At 43.1% G+C, this 24929-nt stretch overlaps 1 protein-coding gene across 1 annotated transcript in view; it reads left to right on the top strand.

The window, feature by feature from the left end:
* Window positions 1–24929, top strand: part of BMAL2 (basic helix-loop-helix ARNT like 2) — a 121122-nt gene that overhangs the window by 70781 nt on the left and 25412 nt on the right. Inside the window, exons 4-8 of the mRNA XM_082252928.1 lie at window positions 2515–2672; window positions 10356–10435; window positions 15900–15992; window positions 19155–19272; window positions 21326–21466. Coding sequence (XP_082109054.1) covers window positions 2515–2672; window positions 10356–10435; window positions 15900–15992; window positions 19155–19272; window positions 21326–21466 — 590 coding nt within the window. The remainder of the gene's footprint in view (window positions 1–2514; window positions 2673–10355; window positions 10436–15899; window positions 15993–19154; window positions 19273–21325; window positions 21467–24929) is intronic.

Genomic DNA, 24929 nt, shown 5'->3' with positions numbered 1-24929 from the left:
CACTACCCAAGATTGGTCACATGTCCCCAATGCAATACCCGTAAGCTAAGCATCCGGAATCTCTTCTGAGTAATACATCCACCCAGTCCAAGTATCTTTAAAGCGGTCCTGCTTACCCTGAGAGGTCAGAACCCGCCGTTCTGCCTCCATCACCAAGTTAACCTCCCTCTTCCATTCGGACAATGTAGGACAGGCAGTCTGGCGCCAATGTCTCGGTATCAGACATTTGGCTGCATTCAACAAGAATGGGATGACACTGCGTTTGTATTTTTTAATAGATGAGCGAGTGTCGTGAAACAAATACTGTAGTGGGGTGCGATCAGGGGGGGTTATAGCTAATTTCTGTACCCAGTGATGTATAGAGTCCCAAAAGGGTTGCAGCAGAGGACAGTCCCACCATATGTGGAGGAATGTGCCCTCCTGTCCGCAGCCCCTCCAGCAGAGCAGATCCGAGCCCGGGAAAATACAGGACAACTTAACGGGAGTTTTATACCAACGAGCCATAAATTTGTAGGAGGATTCCTGTATTCTGGTACTAATGGAGGAAACATGGGTCAAGCGAAAGATCCGAAGGAGCTGCGGAGGGGAGAAATCCACCCCCAGCTCTCTCTCCCATTCCCGCACATAATGGGGGGTGTGCAGGAAACCGTGCTCAAAATCAATTTATACATGTGGGACAATAGATGGCGGGATTCTGGGGGATCCACAAACCACTTCTTCAGTACGGAGAGGCGATCAATCGAACGGGGAGCAGTAGTAAGCTTTGTCATAAAGTCAGTCAGTTGTCTGCAACGCCAGTCGGACATCGGAAAAATCGGACGTCCTCACCTGGAGAAAACCAAGGAAACCCTCCCAAGGGCGCTAAGGGGGATACGCCGGAGGAGAAGTCTGCGGTTGCGTTAAGACCATCCCAAATATGGAGTTTCGCCTTCGTCAGTGGGGAAGTCCACTCAGAGAGCCATCTATCGCTCTTCGGGATCCATTGTGCCCCGGATAAGTTCCTTCCCGCTAACGTTTTCTCTAATGGGACCCAGGGTTTGGTCATGGTATCGTGTGCCCAATTCAACATACGAACCAAGGCCATCGTTTTGTAGTACAGGGAAACGTCCTGGAGTCCCACCCCACCATCCGAATTTCGTTCTCCTAAGGATAGAGTAGGCCAGGCGAGGGCTCTTATCTCTTCACACAAACTTTAAAAAGGAACGACGCAATCGTTTGAAAAAAAGTAGAGGTAGTTGCATGGGGACCGTATTGAACAGATAGATCAACCGGGGGAGGATAGTCATTTTAAGAACGTTGATGCGTCCAAACCACGTAAGAGAATGTGACGCCCAAGATCCCAATCAAGGTGGATGCGCGCTAGCAGGTCAAAATTCTTATCGTACAGCGTTTAGGTCAGGGGAGATGTTGACTCCCAAGTATGTAAGGTAGCCATCCCGCCATCTAAAGCCAAATGACCGTTTCAATAATTCAGATTTGTCATAATTAATTTTGAAGTTGGAGAGTTTGCCAAATACAGGGAGAGAGAGCTGGGGTCGGGATACATAAAACAGCAGGTCATCGGCGTAAGGCGATAACTTGTGTTCCACAGAACCCACTGTGATGCCAGCAATGTCCGAGTCAGCCCTCACTCTCCGCAAGAAGGGCTCCAAGGCCAGGGCGAAGAGGAGGGATGACAGAGGACATCCTTGTCGGGTGCCATTGAAAATAGGAAAGGGATCCGACAATAAACCATTCACCCCGACCCTGGCGCTCGGGCCGCAGTATAGTGCCAAGATCCATCCCAACATGCGGGCCCCAAGGAGCGGAGGACCTCCGACAGATAGGGCCAGGCCACCCTGTCAAAGGCCTTCTCCGCATCCAAGGAAAGGACCAGGCGCGGACTCAGTTATTTTTTTTTTTAATAAATATTAGTAGCCACTAGGGCTGAACGATAGTCGATGTGATATCGACTATCGTTCTGCGCGCGTGGGCGATATTCATATCGCCGAAGACGCGATATTTACCATTAGGCAGAGAGAAGTCGGGGGGAGGAGGACTCGCAGTGCTGGCAGCCGTCCCACACGTTCAGCGGTGAGCAGCGCACCGTAAGCAGCTACACAGCTAACCAATCATGCGTGCCTGCACATCTGATTGGTTTCCTGTGCCGCTACCACGTGATTGGTTCGCTGTGCCGCGCTCACTGCTCCTTCAAGAGAACTAGCTCCGCATCCAGGGCGGCAGAGGGAACTTGTGGGACAGATGTCACGTCGGGCTGTACTTTTCTACCTCGCTCCTACCACAACTGTGAGTCCTCACTCTTTCTATTTCATCCCCTTTGAAAAGATGGGTCTGGTTGCTCTCTTGATTGAATGTTTCCACCAAGTGTTCAGCTTTTGTTTTTATGCATTAAACAAAGAGAAATATCGCGATATTTATCGTTGAAAACGAAATATCGCAATGTTCTTTTTTCCCCAATATCGTGCAGCCCTAGTAGCCACTGTTGTGCATTAACAAATTTTGGCTTCCTTGCAGAGAGGCTCACAGCCAAACTGAGAAGCGGCGGCGGGATAAAATGAACACCTTGATCGAGGAGTTGTCCGCCATGATCCCGCAGTGTGAGCCCTTACCCCGCAAGCTTGACAAGCTGACTGTCCTACGGATGGCTGTTCAGCATTTGAAATCACTGAAGGGTAAGTACTGGTTTTCTTAAGTTGTTATAAAGTAAAGCCTTGCCTCTCAGGGAATGATGTATGTGCAGGTACTCACTTATATTCATTCGTTGTCAGAGCTGAAGTGTTAACTCATTGGCAGGCTGTAAGGCTCCAGTGATCTGTTTCCTGCCTGAGCTCAGAGCTGATAGTTTGACACACTATCTGGGCTGCTAATAAAAGGCTCAAACTGGCATGTAAAATAAAACCAGCCATACATGGTTCAAAATTCGACTGGATCAGCAGGGACTGGTGATCTACCGATCAACTTTTGTACAAGCAGCCTGTCTGGTTTTTCCCAACCGATCAGTGCCGTCGGCTATAGCCAGCAGCACTAATCATATGTGGGGAAAGTCTCCTCGCCATCAGAACAAAATTGCACGGCGGGAGGATTCCCCCATCCACATTGAATGGGAGAATTGGATAATTTTTTTTATCGTTTGACCTGCTGATTGAATGTAAGAAAAAAAAATGGTGAATGTATGTTCTGTCTAAGTCTAAAGGTAAAAAAATAAAGCTTCTTTCTCATTCATTGAGGGATACAGGAAATTATTCACTTTTGGATCATACCGCCGCCTACAGGAAGATCAGACACTGGCAAACCAAAAAAACTGTAGGTCAGCCCAGGATAACCCAACCCCTTTTCAATACTAACAGACTTTTTTTTCTAATGTTCCGGGAGGATGGATATATTTTCTCCAGCTCTGTTGTTTTAAAGACTTACTTGATTTTGCTGCACTTTCAGTTCGTAGCCCTGCTATTCATCCTTTGCACCTTGGGTGTTTACCAAGCTGCTGCCCTCAGTACTAGCTGTGCTCAATTCTTTGTTGGATACTTAGACAACCTGCTGTTGAAGGAATGGTTGGCTCTGTTGGCCAGTGTGGCCTTGACTGTCAAGACATTACAATGTTTTGGATGGATCCTGAGCCTTTGGAAATCAAAATTGGAACCAATTATTGTTTGGAGTATCTCGGTCTATTCATAGACACAGCTCAGACCAGATTATTTCTCACTCAGGAGGAAGTTCAAAGTCTCTAATACTAAACTTATGCTATTCAGTCCAGGAGTTGACTGACTCACACCTTGGGAGTCCTGGGACTGATGGTAGCCTTCTTAAAGGTAGTTCTATTTGTCCAATTTCACACCAGACTTCTAGAATTCAATATTCTGTTGTCGTGGGACATGTAAATCCAGTCTGTGGACAGACCAGTTTGCTTGGCTTAGAGGACCAGGTTGTCCCTGGTTTGGTGGCCCAAGAATCCAGCTGTGGAATTGGGTGAAGTTCTTCCTTTCTTTCTGTCTTTAGGAAATCTGTCTGTTGGGCTGTGGAGATGTCCTGGGCACCTCAAGGGGTGAGCAACATTGGGGTTATTTGGCAGCCCTGGCAGGATTGTACCATACTGCTAGAGGGATCACTGATACAGATTCAGTGGCATCCATGATCCATCAGAGATGAACCAGAAATCTCACCGTGGCAAGAGAGGTGACCTGGGCAGAACTTCACGTTGCAGCCTTGTCTGCTGTTTACATCTCTGGAGTGGACAATTGGCAGGTAGACTTTCTCAGCTGGCATTGTCTGGACCTGGGAGAAGTAATTCCTACACACGGAAGTATTCTAGAACTTGTGTCACAGGTGGGGTTGCTGGGTGCTAACCTCCTGGCCTTCAGGTTCAACAGCAAACTCAAGAAATTTTTCTCAAGGTACAGGGATTCTCTGGCAATAGCAGCGGATGCTCTGGTAGCTCAGTGGGACCAGTACACACAAAGCTATGCATTTTTTTACCCTAAAGCTTTTCCTTGTTTGCTTCGCAGGATGGAGACAGAGAGCAAGCCAGTTATCAATATTACTCCAGTTTGTCCAAGGTGGATGTAGTACTGTGACATGTTAAGACTTCTGGTGAAAACTCCATGGGTTGTCGGTAGAAGTTTGTCCAGATCTTTTATCTGAAGGACTGGTTTACCATCTTGCTGCACGGAGGCTGGCTTAAACGGCATGGCTGTTGAAGTCGAAATTCTGAAAGAAAGAGTCAGTGATACCTTCTTCAGAAACACTGATTCTTTTATCATCCTGGTTCCTGGATGTTCCTCGTAAAGGGTTTTCTAGCTTCCCATTCCAACTTTAGGTCACTCAAGCATACCATCATTCAAGCTTATTGTCATAAGGATCGGATTTTATCCTATCCTGTCAAAGGGCACTATACTAGATCTGTGAGCCCTCCTTTGACTTTTCAGCATCAGGCTCCTGTTTCTGAGATTTGCAAGGCTGTTATCTATCCACACGTTCTCTAGGTTCTACCAGGTAGATGTTCAGGTCTCATCTGATGCCAGCTTTGGGCTTAAGGTCCTTTTTAGATGGCTTTTTGCACTGCAAGCATTTCCCATTTCTGTCTTTTGTTCTTGGGCCTGTTTGCTGTGTTGCCTACCTTACATTTTAACTGGTTTTTGACATCCTAAAAATGAATTACTACTTGTGTCCCTCAGTGGACAAGAAAGAAAATCGGTCTTTTCTTGGAGTCCATTACAGGACATATTTCTCACCCCTCTGTGTTAATAATCATGCTCTTGATATTGCTTGGTACAAAACAGAGGCATGCTGGTGGCGGGAGTGGTTTTTCTGGACTAGCCTACAGTTTTTTTTGTCTGTCATTGTCTAATCAACGTGTAGGCGACAGTAAAACCTGAAAGTGAATGACTTCCTGTGTCCCTCAATGGACTCTTAAGAAAAGGATTTTATGGTACGTACAAAAAATCCTATTATTCCTGTAAATCCCATTCACACCACAGCTGGAACTGATCCAAAAGTGGATGCAGCAAAATGCAGAGATCAAAATATAGTTCAGCAAATATATATGCACCCCAGACTCAAGAATCTTACATTTTATAGTTGACCTTTTACTAAATTTACAAGCCTAAAGACTTACAAGACTTGGCAGACACTGGTAGCATCACCAGGTGAAAATAAAAGGAGAAAAGGCTTAAAGCGGAGTTCCGGACAGAAAATCATGCCTTTTAGATTTTATGGCATCTGCTTCCTTATCCTTCCATGAGCAAGAATTGGATATTCCCCGCAATGCGTCCTGGGAGCTCTTACTCGTCGCTCCCAGGATGCAATTGGCAGTGACGTAGGCGGCCGGCCGCTCCTCTCATCGCGTTATTTCCAAACAGGAAATGACGCGATGTTAGGCGGAGCACAGTGCGGACGGCGCCATATTTAAATAGGTCTACACAGGCGGAGAATGGCTTTATAGGGGCAGCAATTTCCTCCATGCTGCCATCCCTATGGAAACAAATACTATGCCGATCGCATAGTACTGGGCATGCGCGAGATTTCGCGCTGGATTCACCGGCCTCCGCCCACTACAATCAGGAAGCAGGGCAGACATTTCCCCACAGCGGACTCGGCGAACCAGCACAAAGATGGCAGCGCTCAGCAGAAATTTTATAAAGTAAGATTTTATGCTTGCAAAACTATTATTCCACTGTATAAAACAGGATTAGCAGATATATAGAGGTCAGAGGGTCACTGTTTGGGGGACATTAAAAAAAAAAAAAAGATTCTGTGGCAGGAACTCCGCTTTAAAAGAAAGAAGACTAATGCAGTCACCAAATTTAGGAAACGGTAAGCTGCAAGATGATTATGTTTTTATACCGCTTTGCGCAGGTACTGTAAACTCGAGAACAATGTTGAGCAGTGTTAATCCTACCTGGATGTAATCTCGCTAGAAAAGACCAGTATTGTTTTAGATGATGTCGATTTAACTAAACCCAAACCCTCTTCATCTTCTCCCAGTTTAAACTTCGTGGCCAATTTTTAGGCAGGTGCTGCGAGAATGCCAAACTCAACTTGATTACTGCTGGCTGGTGAGGAACTAAGAAGGAATTCTTAGATTTGATTGGTATGGCTTGAGTCCAACTCTGCAGGAATGTCCTTATCTGAAAAAATATGATGTCATTTTTGGACATCTCTTGCCAAACAGCTAAAAGGGGCAACAGAGTGACATAGGAACAGTTTAACCTTGCAAAATACTTATTTGTAAAGTTAAATTTTTATTTTATTGAGTCAAAAACTTTCATGGCCTGCTCACGACCACAGCGCAGGTGTGTTGTGTAGTTGTGTTGTAAGCATATGGTGCGTTCACATGCGTTGTGGTAACGGACTGGCTGGTGTGAACAGTCCTTTCATGTGTAATTTAGCATAGAATAGAGTTCCTACAAAAAAATGTTAACCCCCCCCCCCCTGTATTTTTGAATGTTTTATTGTCACAGAACATTGAATAACAGCATTTCTCGGGGTAAAACAGAAACCATTTGCTGAAAGTGATTTAAAGTTTATATTTAATATGCTTATATTTTGCATTCTGTGATTTTTTTTCCCTACCCCTTCAGCAATAGAATAATGATAACCCCTTTCTGCTTTCATTGAATACCTTTTTCTGATACACCCGGCGATGTTGTCCCTGGGTCTCTGTGCTTCTCTATGTAACGCAAACATCACTGGCTCTGTACCATGTGATGCCTGTGATGACCAATCGCAACTCTCACAAATGTAAGCAGTGTAGTGTTTACATTGCAGAGCCCGCTCCTTCCTCACAACAGAGGAAGGAGGAACTAAGCAATGAATAAATCATTAATTCGTTCATTGGTTCCAGATTGGTTCCAGTTCCGGATCAGCACATCTGTAAATCTCAAGGTTGTGAAATTGTTTTTAACCTTTTCCCCTTCCTCCCCAGTATATCTCAGCCCTATCTTATTCTACACTTCTGTATGCAGACCCCCTTATCACAGTATGTGACCTGTACATTAATCCTTTCACCTCCCTCTCCTTCTATACACTCACCGGCCATTTTATTAGGAACACCTGTTCAATTGCTTGGTAACACAAATTGCTAATTAGCTAATCACATGGAAGCAACTCAATGCATTTAGGCATCTAGACGTGATGAAGACGACTTGCTGAAGTTCAAACCGAGCATCAGAATGGCAAAGAAAGGGGATTTAGGTGACTTGGAACGTGGCATGGTTGTTGGTGCCAGACGGGCTGGTCTGAGTATCTCAAAATCTGCTGATCTGCTGGGATTTTCACACACAACTATCTCTAGGGTTTACAGAGAATGGCCTGAAAAAGAGAAAATATCCAGTGAGCGGCAGTTGTGTGGGCAAAAATGCCTTGTTGATGTCAGAGGTCAGAGAAGAATTGGCAGACTGGTTCCAGATGATAGAAAGGCAACAATAACTCAAATAACCACCTGTTACAACCAAGGTATGTGGAATACCATCTCTGATCGTACATCACATCGAACCCTAAAGCAGAGAAGACCACACCAGGTGCCACTCTTGTCAGCTAAGAACAGGAAACCGAGGCTACAATTTGCACAGGCTCGAAAACAAGCATGGATCCATCCTGCATTGTATCAATGGTTCAGGCTGGTGGTGGTGGTGTAATGGTGTGAGGGATATTTTCTTGGCACACTTTGGGCCCCTTAGTACCAATTGAGCATCGTTTAAATGACACTGCCTACCTATGTATTGTTGCTGACCATGTCCATCCCTTTTATGAGTACAGTGTACCCATCTTCTGATGGCTCCTTCCAGCAGGATAATGCACCATGTCACAAAGCTCAAATCATCTCACCACTGGTTTCTTGAACATGACAATGAGTTTACTGTACTTCAATGGCCACCACAGTCACCAGATCTCAATCCAGTAGATCATCTTTGGGATGTTGTGGAACGGGATATTCGCATCATGGATGTGCAGCTGACAAATCTGCAGCAACTGCATGATGCTATCGTGTTTATATGGACCAAAATCTCCAAGGAATGTTTCCAACAGCTTGTTGAATTTATGCCACAAAGAATTAGGCAATTGTGAATGCAAAAGGGGGTCCAACCCGGTACTAGCAAGGTGTACCTAATAAAGTGGCCGGTGGGTGTATATGAACTATACATTAGTGATGCACTGTGCCTAGTGCACCATTACCAGACACCATGCTTTGACCCTCTTGATACTAGATCACCTGTATATGTTTTCAAAAAAGGGGTCATTTTTGGAGAGTTTGCACTTTCCTGGCATTTTTTTACATGTTTTATAACAGAAGGTAAGGGAAACATTGGTAGTACCTCCAAAAGAAAGCTTTATCTGCACGATATAAAAAGTATTTTGGGTCAGATTTGCCAGTAATTGTCAGTAATACTAATCACAACACTGAAAACAAAAATCGACTTGGCAATGAGGGGGTATTTAACAGTCTAGTACTTAAGTGGTACCTCTGTCTCGGAAGAAAGAACTAATTTTCATTGGTTGGTGCAATTACTGCTTGCCATTGCTGGTGATATTCTGATATACATGATTAAAGGTGGAAACCGCGCAAAGCTGTGCACAAACTAAAAAGTGAGCAGCAAACACAACACAGGTTATCCTCTCTAATACCTTTCAATATAATAAGTTTTGCACTATTTTATAAACCAAGATAGAATCACATTAAATGAAAAAGTTATTTAGAAAAAAACAGTGTACAAAGAAAAATTCACAGTACATACAATGAAAATATAAAGAAAAATCTATTAGTCCACAGTGAATGAATTAAAAGTGTTAATCTACTTCAAAGAAAAAAAGAGAAACGCTCCACAACTTCTGTCTTCCTCCGCCAACACCAGTGTCACCTGTCACCACTGTAAAGATAAGATGTGGGCTTACCAGATGTAAAAACCCTTTTATTCATAGTGGTCAAAAAGCGCTCAGAATGCTCAACCTCAATATCAACTCTCCATGCCAATCCCAATACTGTTCGCCAGCATCGCTACTCAGTAGATATGTGCAGTTTGTTTCGTTCCGAACTGAAATTCAGTAATAAATCTTCATTATTCAATTACAATAGTAATGAATTTAAACAAATCCGAAATAACAAAACAAAGTTTTAGAAGAAATTTGAATTCGAATAGTTGTCAAATCAAATTCGAATTTCTGAAGAGAATACAATGGAATAGAAAATAAAGGAATATAATATAAAAAATAGAATAGAATATAAAAAAATAGAAAATAATAAAATATAAATCAAAAAAAGAATAGAATATAATAGAGTAAAACTGAATATAAAATAAAGGAATATAATATAAAAAATAGAATATAAAAAAATAGAAAAGAATAAAATAAAAGAATATAATATAATAGAGTAAAACAGAATAGAAAATAAAAGAATAGAATAAATATAGAATAGAAAATGAAGGGTTAGAATAGAATAAAATAGGAAGGATACATCCTGGAAGAATGGTCAAACATTCCCACAGACACACTCCTAAACCTTGTGGACAGCCTTCCCAGAGGAGTTGAAGCTGTTATAGCTGTAAAGGGTGGACAACTTAATATTAAACCCTACGGACTAAAAGATCATGTGCGTGTAAAGGCAGACATCCCAATACATTTGATAATCTTGTGTATATTGACCTGCAAAGGGTGGGACAACTTAATATTAAAGCCTACGGACTAAGACTGGGATGCCATTAAAGATCACGTGCTTGTAAAGGCAGGTGTCCCAATACTTTTGATAATATAGTGTATATTGACCTGACAGATCCAAATTTAAATGTGTGTGTGTGTCCAGCCTAAATGCCCTGTAGCTGGAGGCTTCTTATCTCCTGGGTTGAAAACAATTTTATTCATTTCAGGTTCCAGCAGCTCGTTTACGGAGGAAAGTTACAGGCCATCTTTCCTGCAGCAGGATGAGCTCAGACGGTTAATCCTAAAGGTTGGTAAGCATGTTTTTTTTTTTTTTTTTTTCTTTTTGGTAAAAGCAAGAACAATCCATACAGGGCAAATCCACAGGTCCACTTTAATGTCCGCACCACAGTAGATTGAGGGATTTCCACTATTTAATCTCATAACAAGTGTTGTGATTCTGGCACTGAAAGCTAGTACACATTGCCGGAAGTGCTTCAAGGAGCTTTCGAGGTGCATACTGATGTACAGTGTCTTTACGCTAATACAACTTGCTGAATTCTGGATCTCCTGTGGCTTTGGAACATCTTGTATTCTCATCCAGTGCACATACTAACTTTTCCTTTTACTCCTGGTCCACTTTGTTCAGCCACTTGGAGCAAGGCAAGGAACCCCTGTGTCAGCCCTAGTCAGAGCTTACACAGGGCTAGGTCTGTTTCTCCACCTCCATGTGACAGTACTGTGCCCAATCACAAAGCACAGGCACTGTCACATGGATAGAGTTGCCTGCTTTTCCATACCCGGGAGTACCAGGTGATTTATTTATCCTCTGTGCCAAATAATTGGAGCAGTGGGGGTTGAAGGAAGGGTGAGTATGTACTGCTGGGGGGATGGGGCCATTACAGCAAACCTGTTGTTTTACCCTGCATGGGTAAAGCAAGATTTGCTTTATTTTTCCAAATTAAGGTCACTTTAAGGTCATCACAGAGGACAAGAGGACACTCTTTAGGTCTGCAGGAAAAGAGATTTAATCTTCAAAAATGGAAAGGCTTCTTCACAGTAAGAGCTGGGAAAATGCGGATTAGACTCCCTTAAGAGCTGGTTCTGGCTAGCTCAGTAGAATTCTTTAACCACTTCTTACAAGCCAATGTACCTGTACGTCGGTTTGAAGAAGTGGTTGTACCAGGGGATGCCTTCAGCTAGAGGCATTACCCCGGTACTATTTTTTAGAGCCGGTGTTCTAAAATTTCGTCGGACCCGTGAAAATTCCGGACCCTCGTCACTTCTGGTGACGCTCCGTCACCACCAGCTGGTGCGACAGCTGGTGCGAGCCCCGGTGCACATGCGCACAAGAAATTTTCCAGATCCGATTAAATTTTAAGACTTACGAACAGCTGACTGAGAGGAGGAGGGGCTGAGGTGGGACGCACACACCGCCGCGGGAACATTTTACAACAGCGCCACGTCATCGAGCAAGGAACATGTTGCAGAGCTGACTTAGAGGAGGCGGTAAGGAAGTGAATACTCATACTAAATAGTAATGATAAAAAATGTTTAGTATTTCTTATTTTTTTTTTTATCATTACTATTTAGTATGAGTATTCACTTCCTTCCCGCCTCCTCAGCTCTGCAACATGTACCTTGCTCGATGACGCGGCGGTGTTGTAAAATTTTCCCGTGGCGGTGTGTGCGTCCCACCTCAGCCCCTCCTCCTCTCAGTCAGCTGTTCGTAAGTCTTAAAATTTCATCGGACCTGGAAAATTTCTTGTGCGCATGTGCACCGGGGCTCGCACCAGCTGGTGGTGACGGAGCGGAGCCGGAAGTGACGAGGGTCCGGAATTTTCACGGGTCCGACTAAATTTTAGAACACCGGCTGTCGGCTTTCTTGTGATAACAACTGATGCGGCTCAGCAACCATTATCATAAGGAGCGGGAGGGGATGCACATCTGCCGGCTGGTCAGAGTCCTGAAAGCTGGATTCGGCTTTGATCGGGTCCCTGATGTAGTAACCCGGAAGCAACGTCACTTCCGGTTTACTGGGCTGCCAATGGCGCCGATTTAAAAAAAATGAAAGCCAGATTTTGGCATTTTGAATACTTTTAAGTGTAAAGGAGGGATTTGGGGTCTTTTAGACCACAGATCCCTCCATAAAGAGTACCTGTCACTGTCTATTACACAAGGGATGTATACATTATTTGTGACAGCAATAAAAGTGATCAGAATTTTTTTAAAGGAACAGTGAAAAAAAAAATAAGTAGGGGGAAAAAAAGTGCACCTGTCCCAGTGTGCTCGCACACCAAAGAAAATGCATATGTAAAAATCACACCCGCAAATGTATACGATGTTCAAATCACATATGTGGGGCATCGCCGCGATCGTCAGAGCGAGAGGAATAATTCTGGCAAAAGACCTCCTCTGTAACCCTGAACTGGTAGCCATTACATTTTTTTTTAAATGTTGCCTATGGAGAGTACCATAATTTGTCGCCATTCCACGAGTGTGCACAGTTTTAAACCGTAACATGTTAGGTATCTAATTACTCGGCGTGACATCATCTTTCACAATCTACAAAAAAATTGGGCTAACTTTACTGTTTCGTTATTTTAAATTCAGTGAAGTGTATTTTTTCCAATATATAAATGTTTGGGGGTTCTAAGAAATTTCTAGCAAAAAATACTGATGTTTAACTTGTAAACAACATGTGTCAGCAATAGGCTTGGTCCTTAAAGGATAAGTCCAGTCAAAAACGAACTAACGCTAAACCTGCTCTTTGCCACATTCTAAGACAATTCTATCTAACCCTGTAAAGCAAAAATCACTTTACTTACCTTACCACTTACTGTGCATACTAGCACATTATGATATTGCCTTGCAGGTAGAAACTTTTTTTTTTTCTTACAGAGTTTACTACCACTTGAAAGTACAATTAATCTAGTGAAGTAATATATTGCCACTTACAAATCCTTAGATGTGGTGGCTGCGTTTGTTTTCTTCCTTCAAGGTAAATAGATTTTCTGCAAATACAGAAAATATATTTTTTCCTTTGTTCATTGACAGACACAGCTCCTGGTATGCATAACCATTGGGTTATATGGCCCAAGTCGCACCCAAAGTCGCACTGACAAGCGGTATTTAAATAAAGGGATTTTTGTCTTACCGTAAAATCAATTTCTCTGATGTTCATTGACGGATACAGCTCTTGATCTTCCTAACCATTGGGTTATACTGCCCCTACAGGAGTAGGACACTAGGCAGGAAATAATTCTGGCTACCCCTATGGGCAGTCCCAGGGGGCATACTCCATCCCTCTGCTATAGCCACTCAGTTTTTTTCTGCCTAGTGGGGAGTAAGGACCTAGTTCCTTGCTGGGATCTTTAGTTCTGGTAAATTTTTTTCTTTTTTAGATAGAAATTTTTTCTCCTGGATTTTTCCTGTGAGATCTACAATTAACTGCTGGACTGCGCGACGTGCTGGATAATCTAGATCCAGTGGTCACCCCAGTCTGCCCAGTGAATGCAGACCTCAGCTCCGTGTTAGGTCAGCCGCAACATAGCCCTACTGGATGGGGGCTGGCTTGTGCGTTTAAAAGCATCGCCAGATTGCATACGACCAGTCTTGGCCAGATTTTCAGCGTTCCTTCTGGCTGACAGCCCCCCCATTTCGATGGAGAGGGGTTCTGTCTGGAGCGGTGCCCTCCTGGTTTCTGGCATGGTGAGTAGCTGTTCTCCCTCTCCCCCTGGAGGGTTTTGGGGTGGATGTGGGCCCCTCCTTGGGATGGTCGGACCCCTGTGTTCCCCTCTTTCCCGCAGGCACCCCCCCTTGCCGAGTCCCTTACCTGCCCCCCTTCCCTCCACATACGCTGGGGCTGTTTGGGTGGTCAGGCCACTGTTCCTGGGATGGGGGCAGGGTGCTTAAGAGTGATGGGTGCCGGGGGGAGTGCACCGCCGGTGACCGGACGATTGACTGCGCGAGGGGGTTGTACCTGGTGGTACAAGCCATCCAGAGCAGCAAAGGTGTTTCCTTTCCCCGCCTATTTTGTCAGAATTGTTGGGTCTGCGACCATGCTCCCGGAATCCTCAGATAGGGAGGATGATTCCTCCACATCTGCAACTGCGTGCGAAAAGGCACTGGTGGATGCACTGATTGTGTCTGTATATGAAGGACGCAGCCGCAGCTGCGATGGAGGCGCAGGTTCCCTTTGGCACTCAAAAGCCATCCAGAAGTTGGCCTTGAGTGCCATCAAGGGCCATATGTCGGCTTTGGCGGTCTTCTTCCAACAACCTTTGGCCACACACTCCCTGATGCGTACCTTTCGTCAGGGTGTCCGACATTTGGTCCCTCCAGTGTGGGCTCCGTTGCCACCTTGGAATTCAATTTGGTGCTTTCAGCTCTACAGAAGCCTCCCTTTGAAAATATTCAGGAGATTCCCCTGCTTATGCTGCCCCAGAAGGTGGCCTTTTTGGTGGCTATCACCTCTGTGGGCAGGGTGTAGGAACTGGCGGCGTTATCCTGTCGTTCACCCTATCTGGTGATTCACAAGGATAAGGTGGTTCTTCGCCCCTGTCCGTCTTTTCTTCCAAAGGTAGTCTCTGATTTTCATTTGAATGAAGACATTGTGTTGCCTTCCTTGTGTCCCAGGCCTAAACATCTGAAGAAAATTGCCTTGCATGCCTTGGATTTGGTCTGGGCAATTAGAGTGTATCTGGCAGCTATGGAGTTTTTCAGGAAGTCAGACTCTATTTGTGCTCATGGACGGACCTCGAAAAGGGTTGTCCACTTCCTCTGTGACACTTTTTCAGAAGGATCAGACAGACAGTGGTTCAGGCCTATTCCATCAGGGGTCAGTTTCCTCCTTTCCCTGTCAAGGTACACTCTACTAGGGCGCTTAGTGCCTCCTGGGCCTTCCTTAATCAGGCGTCAGTGACACAGGTTTGCAAGGCGGTCACCTGGTCACCATTGCCCACTTTTACAAAGTTTTATAGAGTGAATGTGTTGGGATCTGCGGATGCTTCCTTTAGCCGCAGGGTTTTGCAGGCTGCTGTTCAAGAGGACCTGACCCTTTTTGAGGGTGTATTGTTTTTTAGGTGGGCTCCGGTTGTTTTGTTGAGCTCCTGTTGCCTTGTTGGCTAATGTTTAGCCTTGGGAATTTTTTGGGTTGTTCCCACCCCTCATGTTTAACACTGCTTTGGGACATCTCAATGGTTAGGAATTCCAGGAGCTGTGTTGTGTCAATGAACGAAAGAGAAAATGGGATTTTTGACTTACTGTAAAATCTATTTCTCTGATGTTTATTAATGGACACAGCATCCATCCCTCTATGGAGTTGTTATTTTCCTGACACTGCTTGTAACAAAACTGAGTGGCTATAGCAGAGAGAGGGAGTATACCCCCTGGGTCTGCCCATGGGTGTAGCCAGAATTCTTTTCTGCCTAGTGTCCTACTCCTGTAGGGGGCAGTATAACCCAATGGGTATAAATACCAGGAGCTGTGTCCATCAATGAACATCAGAGAAATGGATTTTACGGTAAGTCAAAAATCCCATTTTTGAGCCTGCCAGAAATTCAGTGTCCTTGTAACTTACTGTGGACTGAACTGAAATCCCAAACATTACTAGCTTTCCCAGCTATCCATCTGCTAGAATTTCACAACTCACCCTCCCTATGTAATGGAAAGGAGATTTTTCTCCTTGTTGGTAAAAGCTGAACACAGTCCAGTTGAATTTCCTCATTTGCCAATTTTCTTTCCCCGTCCAATAGGCTCTTTTTGTTTTTCAGGCAGCTGATGGCTTCCTGTTTGTGGTCGGATGTGACAGAGGAAAAATCCTGTTTGTGTCTGAATCCGTCTTGAAGACGCTGAAGTACAGCCAGGTACATGATACTGTCTACGCAGAGCTGCCAAGTCCCATGACCTCGTTTTCTCTGCCGCAAATCCCAGTGCAAATCCATCCTCTGGTGAATTGTTACCGTAACCCAGAAATACAAGTGAATTTGTGAATGCCTGTCCTAGTTTAAGGAGAGGCGCGGATGTTTGTGGGGACATTGTTCTCTGCGGGGAGCTCTTCATCCGGCAAATCAATAGCAAGATGGGAGTAATTATCGGGGAATTAAAGTCAGATGGGGCTGTGACACATTGAGCCATTAATAGGTCACTAAACATGAAACAAACGCTAATCTTATATGAACCGGTTGCCGGTAACATTAGCAGTTATAATTCTACCTTGAGAAAATGTACCCACATGCAGGGGAAGCATTGTTTAAGTGGACCTGTCATTAAAGTTCACACGTCACATGGAATTATTAGAACACCTGTCAGCATTGGTAATTCACATTATTGTTTGGTGTTTAAAAATGAAAAAACTCCCTCCAGTAACATAAAGCCTGGACAGAAATCAGATGTGCTATGACTACCATGAGCACTGTGCATGTTCATGTCATTAGAGATTGCGGGGAGTCTGTTGTTTACAATCTGACAGACCCTGTCTGGTAAACTTTACTTTACGTGGAAACACCAATTTTAAAACCTTAAAAGACAATTTGGGCTTTTTTTTGTTTTTTTATATCACGTTTGCCTAGGTGGATACAGCTGGCTCTAAGACTAAGAACTGAGAGATCAAAGACCGCTGATCGCTCGGCTCTCAGAGCTCCATGAGCAGAGATCTGGTGACTGCCAGCTCAGGCTCTCATTGACTTGCTGAGAGGCTGAGCCGGGTGTCGGTCCAGGCATGTGGGCAGATTCTGACTTTATTGTTGCGATCATGTCTGAGCCTGGACAAGCTCTGTGACGTCAGCTGACAGTGGGCTTCAGCCCGCTGTCGGCTGAAAACGGGTCACAGGAGTGCAGAACGAACTGCCAAACAGTTTGCCAAACGAGCTTTAAAACTATAATATGTTCCCATTAAAGGGACATTTTTATGTGTATAGGGAATTTTTTTTTTTAAAGCCCATCTATGTACAAATGTTGATACACCCCACTTCTACCCATTTATGCATTAAAAAAAAAAAAAAAAAGATCCTTTCTGGCACCTTCGCATTTACTCACCTGAATCCACTGTCCCGTGACCCTTTCGAGGTGCCACTTCCACGGGTGGAGACCCTGCAAATCGGAATTATCCATGTTAGCCCCGCCCAGTGTCCCTCGTCACTGACTGCAATTGACAGCAGCAGAAGCAAATGGCTTCCACTGCTGTCTCTGGGCCAATGAGGAGGAAGAGAGTAGACCGATCCTCTGCTCTTGCGCACATCGCTGGATTGAGATCAGGCTCAGGTAAGTATAACCTTAATGCATATAGTGCATTAAAGTGAGAAAAAACAAACAAATAACAAACATGTCATACTTACCTGCTCTGTGCAGTGGTTTTGCACAGAACAGCCCTGATCCTCCTCTTCTCGGGTCCCCTCCTGTGCTTCTGGCTCCTCCCTCCAGCCAGCAAACCACTTGCTGTGAGGGCACCCAAGCAGAGCTTCTGCTCTGCGTGTCCAATCAGACACAGAGCTGTGGCTTAGACCCACCCCCTCTCTCTTCTCATTGGCTCACTGGCTGTGAGCTACATGGAGAAGTAGAGCCAAAGGCTCCCACTGCTGTCTCAGCCAATGAGGAGGGAGAGTTCCCGGAGAGCCGAGGCTGTCGTGCACATTGCTGGATCACGTTGGGGCTCAGGTAAGTTTAAGGGGGGGCTGCTGCACACAGAAGGTGTTTTTACCTTCATGCATAGAATCTTGATAAAAAAACTGGAGCCTTTTGCGCCGTTTCACTTTGGTGTGATGCAGGAACCCTGCAAATCCTCTGCGTACCCTGCGGTTCACACTGCCATATGCAAACTGCTGGGAGTGTCAATACAAAGTAAATGACACCCCCAGATTAGTTCGCATATCACAGTGCGAACTGTCAGTTCTGACAGGAATCGGATCACATAGGTGTGAATTTAAGCAGATTCTGGTGCGGACCAAAAAAAGGGTTCTGCTTGACTTTGGTCCGAATGCAATGCAAATTCAGCCATGCAATTTTTTTTTTTAAACTATTTTCAGTCAATGCAAAGCTGGTTAGTAGGGGGAAAAAATGCATGCTATGTGTGTTTTCATCTACTGGGGCCAAAAATGCTGGAAACTTGTAGCACAAAAAAAGCTCGTGTACTTTTTCGAGTTACAGGCTTCCAGCAACCATGGGATTTTGGAGCTTAAGGCTGGGTTCACACATATGTGATGTGAATTAGATGGGGGTTTCCCCGCATCCAACTCGCATGACAGGCCAGTTTGACTGGTTCTCAATGAAGCCGATTCACACAGGCCCGGGGTCCCATGGTCCGCATTTTAAAAGGGTCCTGTGCGTCTTTGGGTCAGATTCAGGTGCGAATACAGGCAAAAATTCAGACCTGATTTGCACCTGACCCGGTGAACAGGGAGGCAACAGACCCCAGGCACGAACCCGTGGCCACACATGTGTAAACCTAGCCGAAAGCTACAAAACACTCATGTGTATAGGGGTCTAATGTAAACCCCAACTCCGGGCAACCAAGAAACTGCCCATTTCAATGGGGCTGTGCCCACACTGCATGGGTTACTTGCTTGTTTATGTCTAAGGGAGCAAAAAAAGGAGATTTACTTACCCAATTTTCTGCTCCTTCCCGCAGCTAAACCAGTCCCTGCAGCATCTGCACCCCCACACTAACCAGAGCATAGTTAGGGTGGGAGGAAACAGGTAAGTAAAACGGTTTCTCCTCCCCAAGCTATTAACCCTTGCAATGCAGGCACAATTCCAATGCAAGGAATAATTTTTTCATTGCCTAAAGTTGGGCTTTAATGAAAGGAATACACATAACTGGGAACAGAATTTGAGGAAAGAACTGGAGGTAAGTGGGCAGAGCAATATTCTCCAGCAGTACTGAGTATTACAGGAGATGGTATTAGAAGAAATGCATTTCCCATCAGTAAATAGTGAGATGTCATTCCCACTAAAATATTGTTTGTTGTAATATTCCCATCATAATCCCAGTCGAAACACTGTGCATATCCTTTATTATTTCTCCTTTTTAGGCTCACCTGATAGGACAAAGTCTGTTCGACTATCTACATCCCAAGGATGTTGCCAAAGTAAAGGAACAGCTGTCCTCCTCGGACACCACCCCACGGGAAAAATTAATTGATGCCAAAAGTAAGCGAACTGTGTGTCTATGGCTTACGCGCTTTCTCTTAAATTTCCCACACCTGTGATTAGCCTTGGAGAAGCATGTGACTCACGTGACAAGACACAGTGATGACACAAAGTGCTTTTCAAGCCGATCCCACAAAATGCTATCTATATGTAAAATGGCCTAATGTAACCGCACAGCCATGTGCAGACAACTTTCAACTCGTCCTATAAAATCCAACACAATTTATGGACAATATAAAGTAGAAGTCCAGAAAAAAACGAAAAAAACGCTAAACCTGTTCTGTGCCACATTGTAAACCTAAACTATCTAATCCTGTAAAGCAAAAATCACTGTACCTATTCTGCAGCCCATCCGGTCCGGTCCCAGCATCAGCTGTCAGTGCGGCTTCAGCATGGAGGCAGGTGCAGGAGAGGCATCCGACAAAGGAAGCCCCATAGTAAGTCTATGGGTGATGTCATTGCCCATTCATTATACAGCCGTTGTCAGTCCTCTCCTGCACAGAGCTTCAGCCGCTGGAGACTGGACCGGATTGAATGCAGAAAATGTAAGTACAGAAATTTTTGCTTTACAGGGTTAGATAGATTCAATTTAGAATTGGGTACAGAGCAGGTTTAGCATTTGTTAGGTTTTGCCTGGACTTCTCCTTTAACTCTCATCGGCAGTCGTCTGTTGCAGATTCTTTTCCTAGCTCAGTCTTGCACAGCTATGGTATGCTGATAAGGAGGCTTGTATATATCTGTAGATATATATGTGTGTATATATATATATATATATATATAATATAATATATATATAATATATATATAATATAGTTCTTCCTTGTGTGGCTGACTTTTTGTGGTGGTCAAACACTTTTCAACAAAGGATCAATTTCTTTCCGATCTACCTCTTCAGGAATAATCAGGAATAATCAATATAGAGTCAACAACCCATTCAGTCGATATGCCACACATGGGGAAGTAGATTTTAATTGGTAGTTAAGATATGATTGTAACTTCCGATTCTAAGTCATCAATCAGATCCACTATGCAGTCTCATAGTCAAATCTATCGAAATATGATCGTATTCAGTGCTGCTGATTGATACAAAACAACCAATAATATTCCACCCTGGACGATCGACTGTTTATCAGATACGATCTAAATTGAGTCTTCATCAATTAGAATCAAGGTCGTGGCTAATTGATTGCTTGCAGATTTGATTGTGTTGATTGAATCACCCATCAGTTGGATAATGAAATCAAAGCATGTATGGCCAGCCTTATCGGCATAGGATTTATAAAAACCTTGGCCATAATTTTTTTTCTTTCTTTTCCCCAAGAAAGGGTTATGGCTTTTCTGAAATGACCTTGGCGTTATGACATGATATATGGCCATTTTAGATGTATTTGGTGCTTTGTGGAGCTTCTTTTAGCTGTCAAAGGTAAAGCTGAACTCTGGGCACAAAAACCTTCATTTTAATTTGTTCCTCGGTAGCCAGCATAGATCTAAATCCACTTTGTGTTTACCAAATTCCTTTACAAGTCTGGATATTTCCTTGTAAAAGCAGCAATGACATCATCACTGTGCTGTACATAGTCTGTGCAGAGAGCAGAGCTGTGGGAGAGGCTCAGCAGGCTCCACCCACTACAGGCTGCCTGCGGAAAACTACAAAAGGGGACGTAGACAAGACCAGTCACCCTGCACAAGGAGGGAGAGCAGCAGTGACAGGTCTTTATCACAGGAAGCTCCTGCACAGATGGAAAGTTTCACACTGGATTACTGCACAGGTCTGGAGGAAATACACAAAGCAAACCAAGATTCAAGTAAAATCACACATGACTCTTGTATTTAAACATTATTTGCTTTTCTTGGAGTTCAGCTTTGATCTTTAAAAAAGAAAAAAAAACAACAAACTTTTGTTGTAAAATTTTCACACGCTTTCAAGTTTGATGCTGTCTGCCTGTGGACTCATCATCTGTCGCTCCTTGCTATAATAAAACTAAATGTCTTTCCTCATTAATCCAGACGTCATCTTTTGAACTGATTCAGTCTTATTAAACTGTTTTGAAAGCTGGTTTGCAAGTGCACACACACTTTCAGGCTGGCTCTTCCCGTCTCCATTGGGGTTCCCGGCGGTCGTTCTTCTGTCGCATAAGGACAGGCCGCGTGTCCAACAAAGAGGAGGAATTCCTTCCCGGAGCCAAGAAAAAAGGTAGTTCTTATGTTACTAAAGGCAACAGTCTCTTCCCACTGTCAAGTTTAAAATGAATCTAAGGGTCCATTGTGCGTTAACGCTCACCATTCTGTTTGTTGTGTTAGGACAACCCATTCAAAATGACTGGGCTGTCAATGCACCACAATGCACAAAAACAGGTGAATGCTCCATTTCTGTCAGTGCACCGCAGTGTACATCGGTTGGCGTGGTGCATTAGGATGTTACTGCATCGCTCCAACACATAAAGCAGTTTTTGTGTCTTAGATTGAGTGGGGGAAGGATTATAATTTACAACTATGAAGAGAATATGTGTCATTGACTTTGTGCAGACACATAGAAGAGTAACTGAGTACTATAAAAACAACTTTATTATGTACCATCAAAAATCTATTACACAACATTAAAAATTACTCTCCACATAGGGGTTCACAACATGCAAAGATTCTGATAACAGTTCACATGTGGACTCGACACACTTCAGGAATCCTTCTTCAGGAGCACATGTGGCAGAATACATACACTGGAACCCACTCCTAATCTTTAATAGAGTAACATCAACCAATAGGGTAGACAGGGATTCATAGCATGTGTATATTGCCCATAGAGGTGCAAATGAGTAAGCCAAGGTGAAGCCACTGCCTCTTGGATGGAAAAGGAGGGTACATTCAGTAAACAGCCAATGGTCTTGTACACATAATCTTAAAAAAAATGACCAACTTCCCGAATAAAGTATTTAAACTGAAAGCACTAGATCCTTCTTCCTTTGTTTTTTGCTGAGTATCATCGCACTCTGATCATCGGCGAAGGAGAGGTGGAAGGAACAGGCTGTCCATTAAATTATCCCAATGCTTGCATGACTCTTTTGAGTCTAACTCTGAGGAACAATTGCACTTCATCTCGACCGTGGAAGCCCAGTTGGAATTCCTTTGGAACCACTAACCTGATCCTAGGGGGTGACCTTAACGTGCCGCTGATTCCCAGACTGGACTCTTCTATGGCGGTGGAAGCCGTTGTGTGTCCTATATTGAAATGGATAAACCCCAAGCTGATTGGGATTAAATAGCACTTGCTAATAGGAGCTAGGAACAGGGAATTATAGGTTTAAGACAATAAATATTCATAGAGCTAAATGTCACCAATAAGATATATCATTAAGATCAGTAAAATTCATAAATAGTACCAATAAAATACATTATTAAGAAATAGTATACCCAATAAATATCATAAAAATTAAGATCACAAAAAACCAGTCAAATAAGTGTTATAAGGTGCATAATGGTGCAAAATTAAGTCCAATAAAGAGTTCATAAGTGACTTAGTGAAAGTTGATTACACTGCAGTGCAAAGAAAAGTGCTGGTGTTCCGTGCTGGATCCTCCTATGGTCCAATAGCCGAATGAGTGATTCTAGGATAGGTAAGATGTAAGCTTACCAGATGTAGTGGGTCTGAGTTACCTTACAGCACAAAGACCAGTAAAGCTTGATGGCCCTCCTGGCCTCAGATGCGGTACCTGCTGGGCTTATCCCTCACCGACCGAGATCCCTTCCTAGACAGGCGATGTCCTCAAGATCCGGTTAGGGAAAAATAAATGGCTCCAGATGGTAAAGTACTGTTTAAGAAGGTTTATTTCCAAAATAGAGATCAAAATAACACGTATATTACAGTTAAAAATAAAGCCGCGCCCGCTATCGTGAAGTCTGTAGCGTGGAGAGCGGTATCCCCCTCTTTATTGGACTTAATTTTGCACCATTATGCACCTTATGACACTTATTTGACTTGTTTTTTGTGATCTTAATTTTTATGATATTTATTGGGTATACTATTTCTTAATAATGTATTTTATTGGTACTATTTATGAATTTTACTGATCTTAATGATATATCTTATTGGTGACATTTAGCTCTATGAATATTTATTGTCTTAACCTATAATTCCCTGTTCCTAGCTCCTATTAGAAAGCGCTATTTAATCCCAATCAGCTTGGGGTTTATCCATTTCAATTAATCCTACACACATTATAGCAGCTGCTTCCCCTTAGATTTTAACAATTTCACCCCACCCCCTAGCCTTCCTGGGCACAAAGAATATACTCTATTGAGTATATATAAATATTTATTGTGTCCTATATTGCCTGAGTTACCCTTTGAAGGATACTTCATCCATTATCGATCTGCTATACTGTGGTGATCTGTGGTCTGTCTGTACTGTGGTGGCTTATTATCTGGTTCCATTAAGGATAATATTGAAAGACATACTTTCTACCATCTTCTGGTAAGCATATGAGCTTGTCTGTCTAACGGATGCACTGCGGAGGAAGATTCAATACAGCTGTGGTGGAGGATTTCATATCCCTTTCTCTACACTGAATATATACTCTTCACATTTGTTTTGGACTTTAATTTCCTTTCTTTATTGTGCACTTATATTGATTTTTTGAGCTATAATCAATATAGCTGTGAACACACTTAATTGTTGTGAGCACTGGATTTTAGTTGCAGCTTTTGTTGCACCTTTTTTATCTTTATTTATTTTCTTCATTGGAATTGACTATATGTTTGACACATTATTGCACATATGTATTATTTAACATTCATTATGTCTCACTGACATATATATTTATCACAATTAGCGCAGCTATATTATTATTTATGTACTTAGGTGTTTCCCACTTCTAGCTGCAGCTGTATACCTTCATTTTTAGTGTTTTTAGCGCGGTTATTTTTTAGTATTACATTCAGTAAACAGCCAATGGTCTTGTACACATAATCCTAAAAAAAAGACCAACTTCCTGAAAGGGAACCATCCAGACCCAATGTGAGTAAGTCACCATAAAGACAGCATGGTAGTCACAGTAGTCAAGGCACATATATTCTAAAGGAGGGGCTCTTGATAACTTTTTTAGAAACAATCACAGTTTACATTAATCCAGCCTGTACCCTTATTCCAGCCTGAAACCCTATGTGGAGAGTAATTTTTAATTTTGTGTAATAGAATTTTAATGGTACATAATAAAGTTGTTTTATGTTACTTAGTTCCTCTTTCATACAGTGGGGAAGAAAATATTTGATCATCTTCAGATTTTGTAAGTTTGCCTACTTACAATGAAATGAAGAGTCTATAATTATCATAGGTGTATTTTAAATGATAGAAACAGAATATCAATCAAAAATCCAGAAAAAACACAGATACAAATTTTATAAATTGAGTTGCATTTCAGTGAGTAAAATATATATTTAAAAAAGGGGGGTGATATCTGCGCTTAGACTAATAAATAGTTGAATACATAAATATATAAATACATAAAAATATATGAATATATATGTATAAATAGTAATTAAATTAATAAGGCAGCCAGCTAAAAAATTAAAAGCTTGTAGACATAAAAAAAGAATAAAAGCAGCGCCAAAAATGGTGATAAAAACATCCAATAACAGTCCAACAATGTCCATAAATGGTATAA

This window comes from Pelophylax lessonae (assembly GCF_965119305.1).
Source record: "Pelophylax lessonae genome assembly, chromosome: 4".
In the NCBI taxonomy this organism is placed as follows: domain Eukaryota; kingdom Metazoa; phylum Chordata; class Amphibia; order Anura; family Ranidae; genus Pelophylax; species Pelophylax lessonae.
Note: the sequence above shows the minus strand (reverse complement) of the source record. Positions and strands in the feature narration are given on the sequence as shown.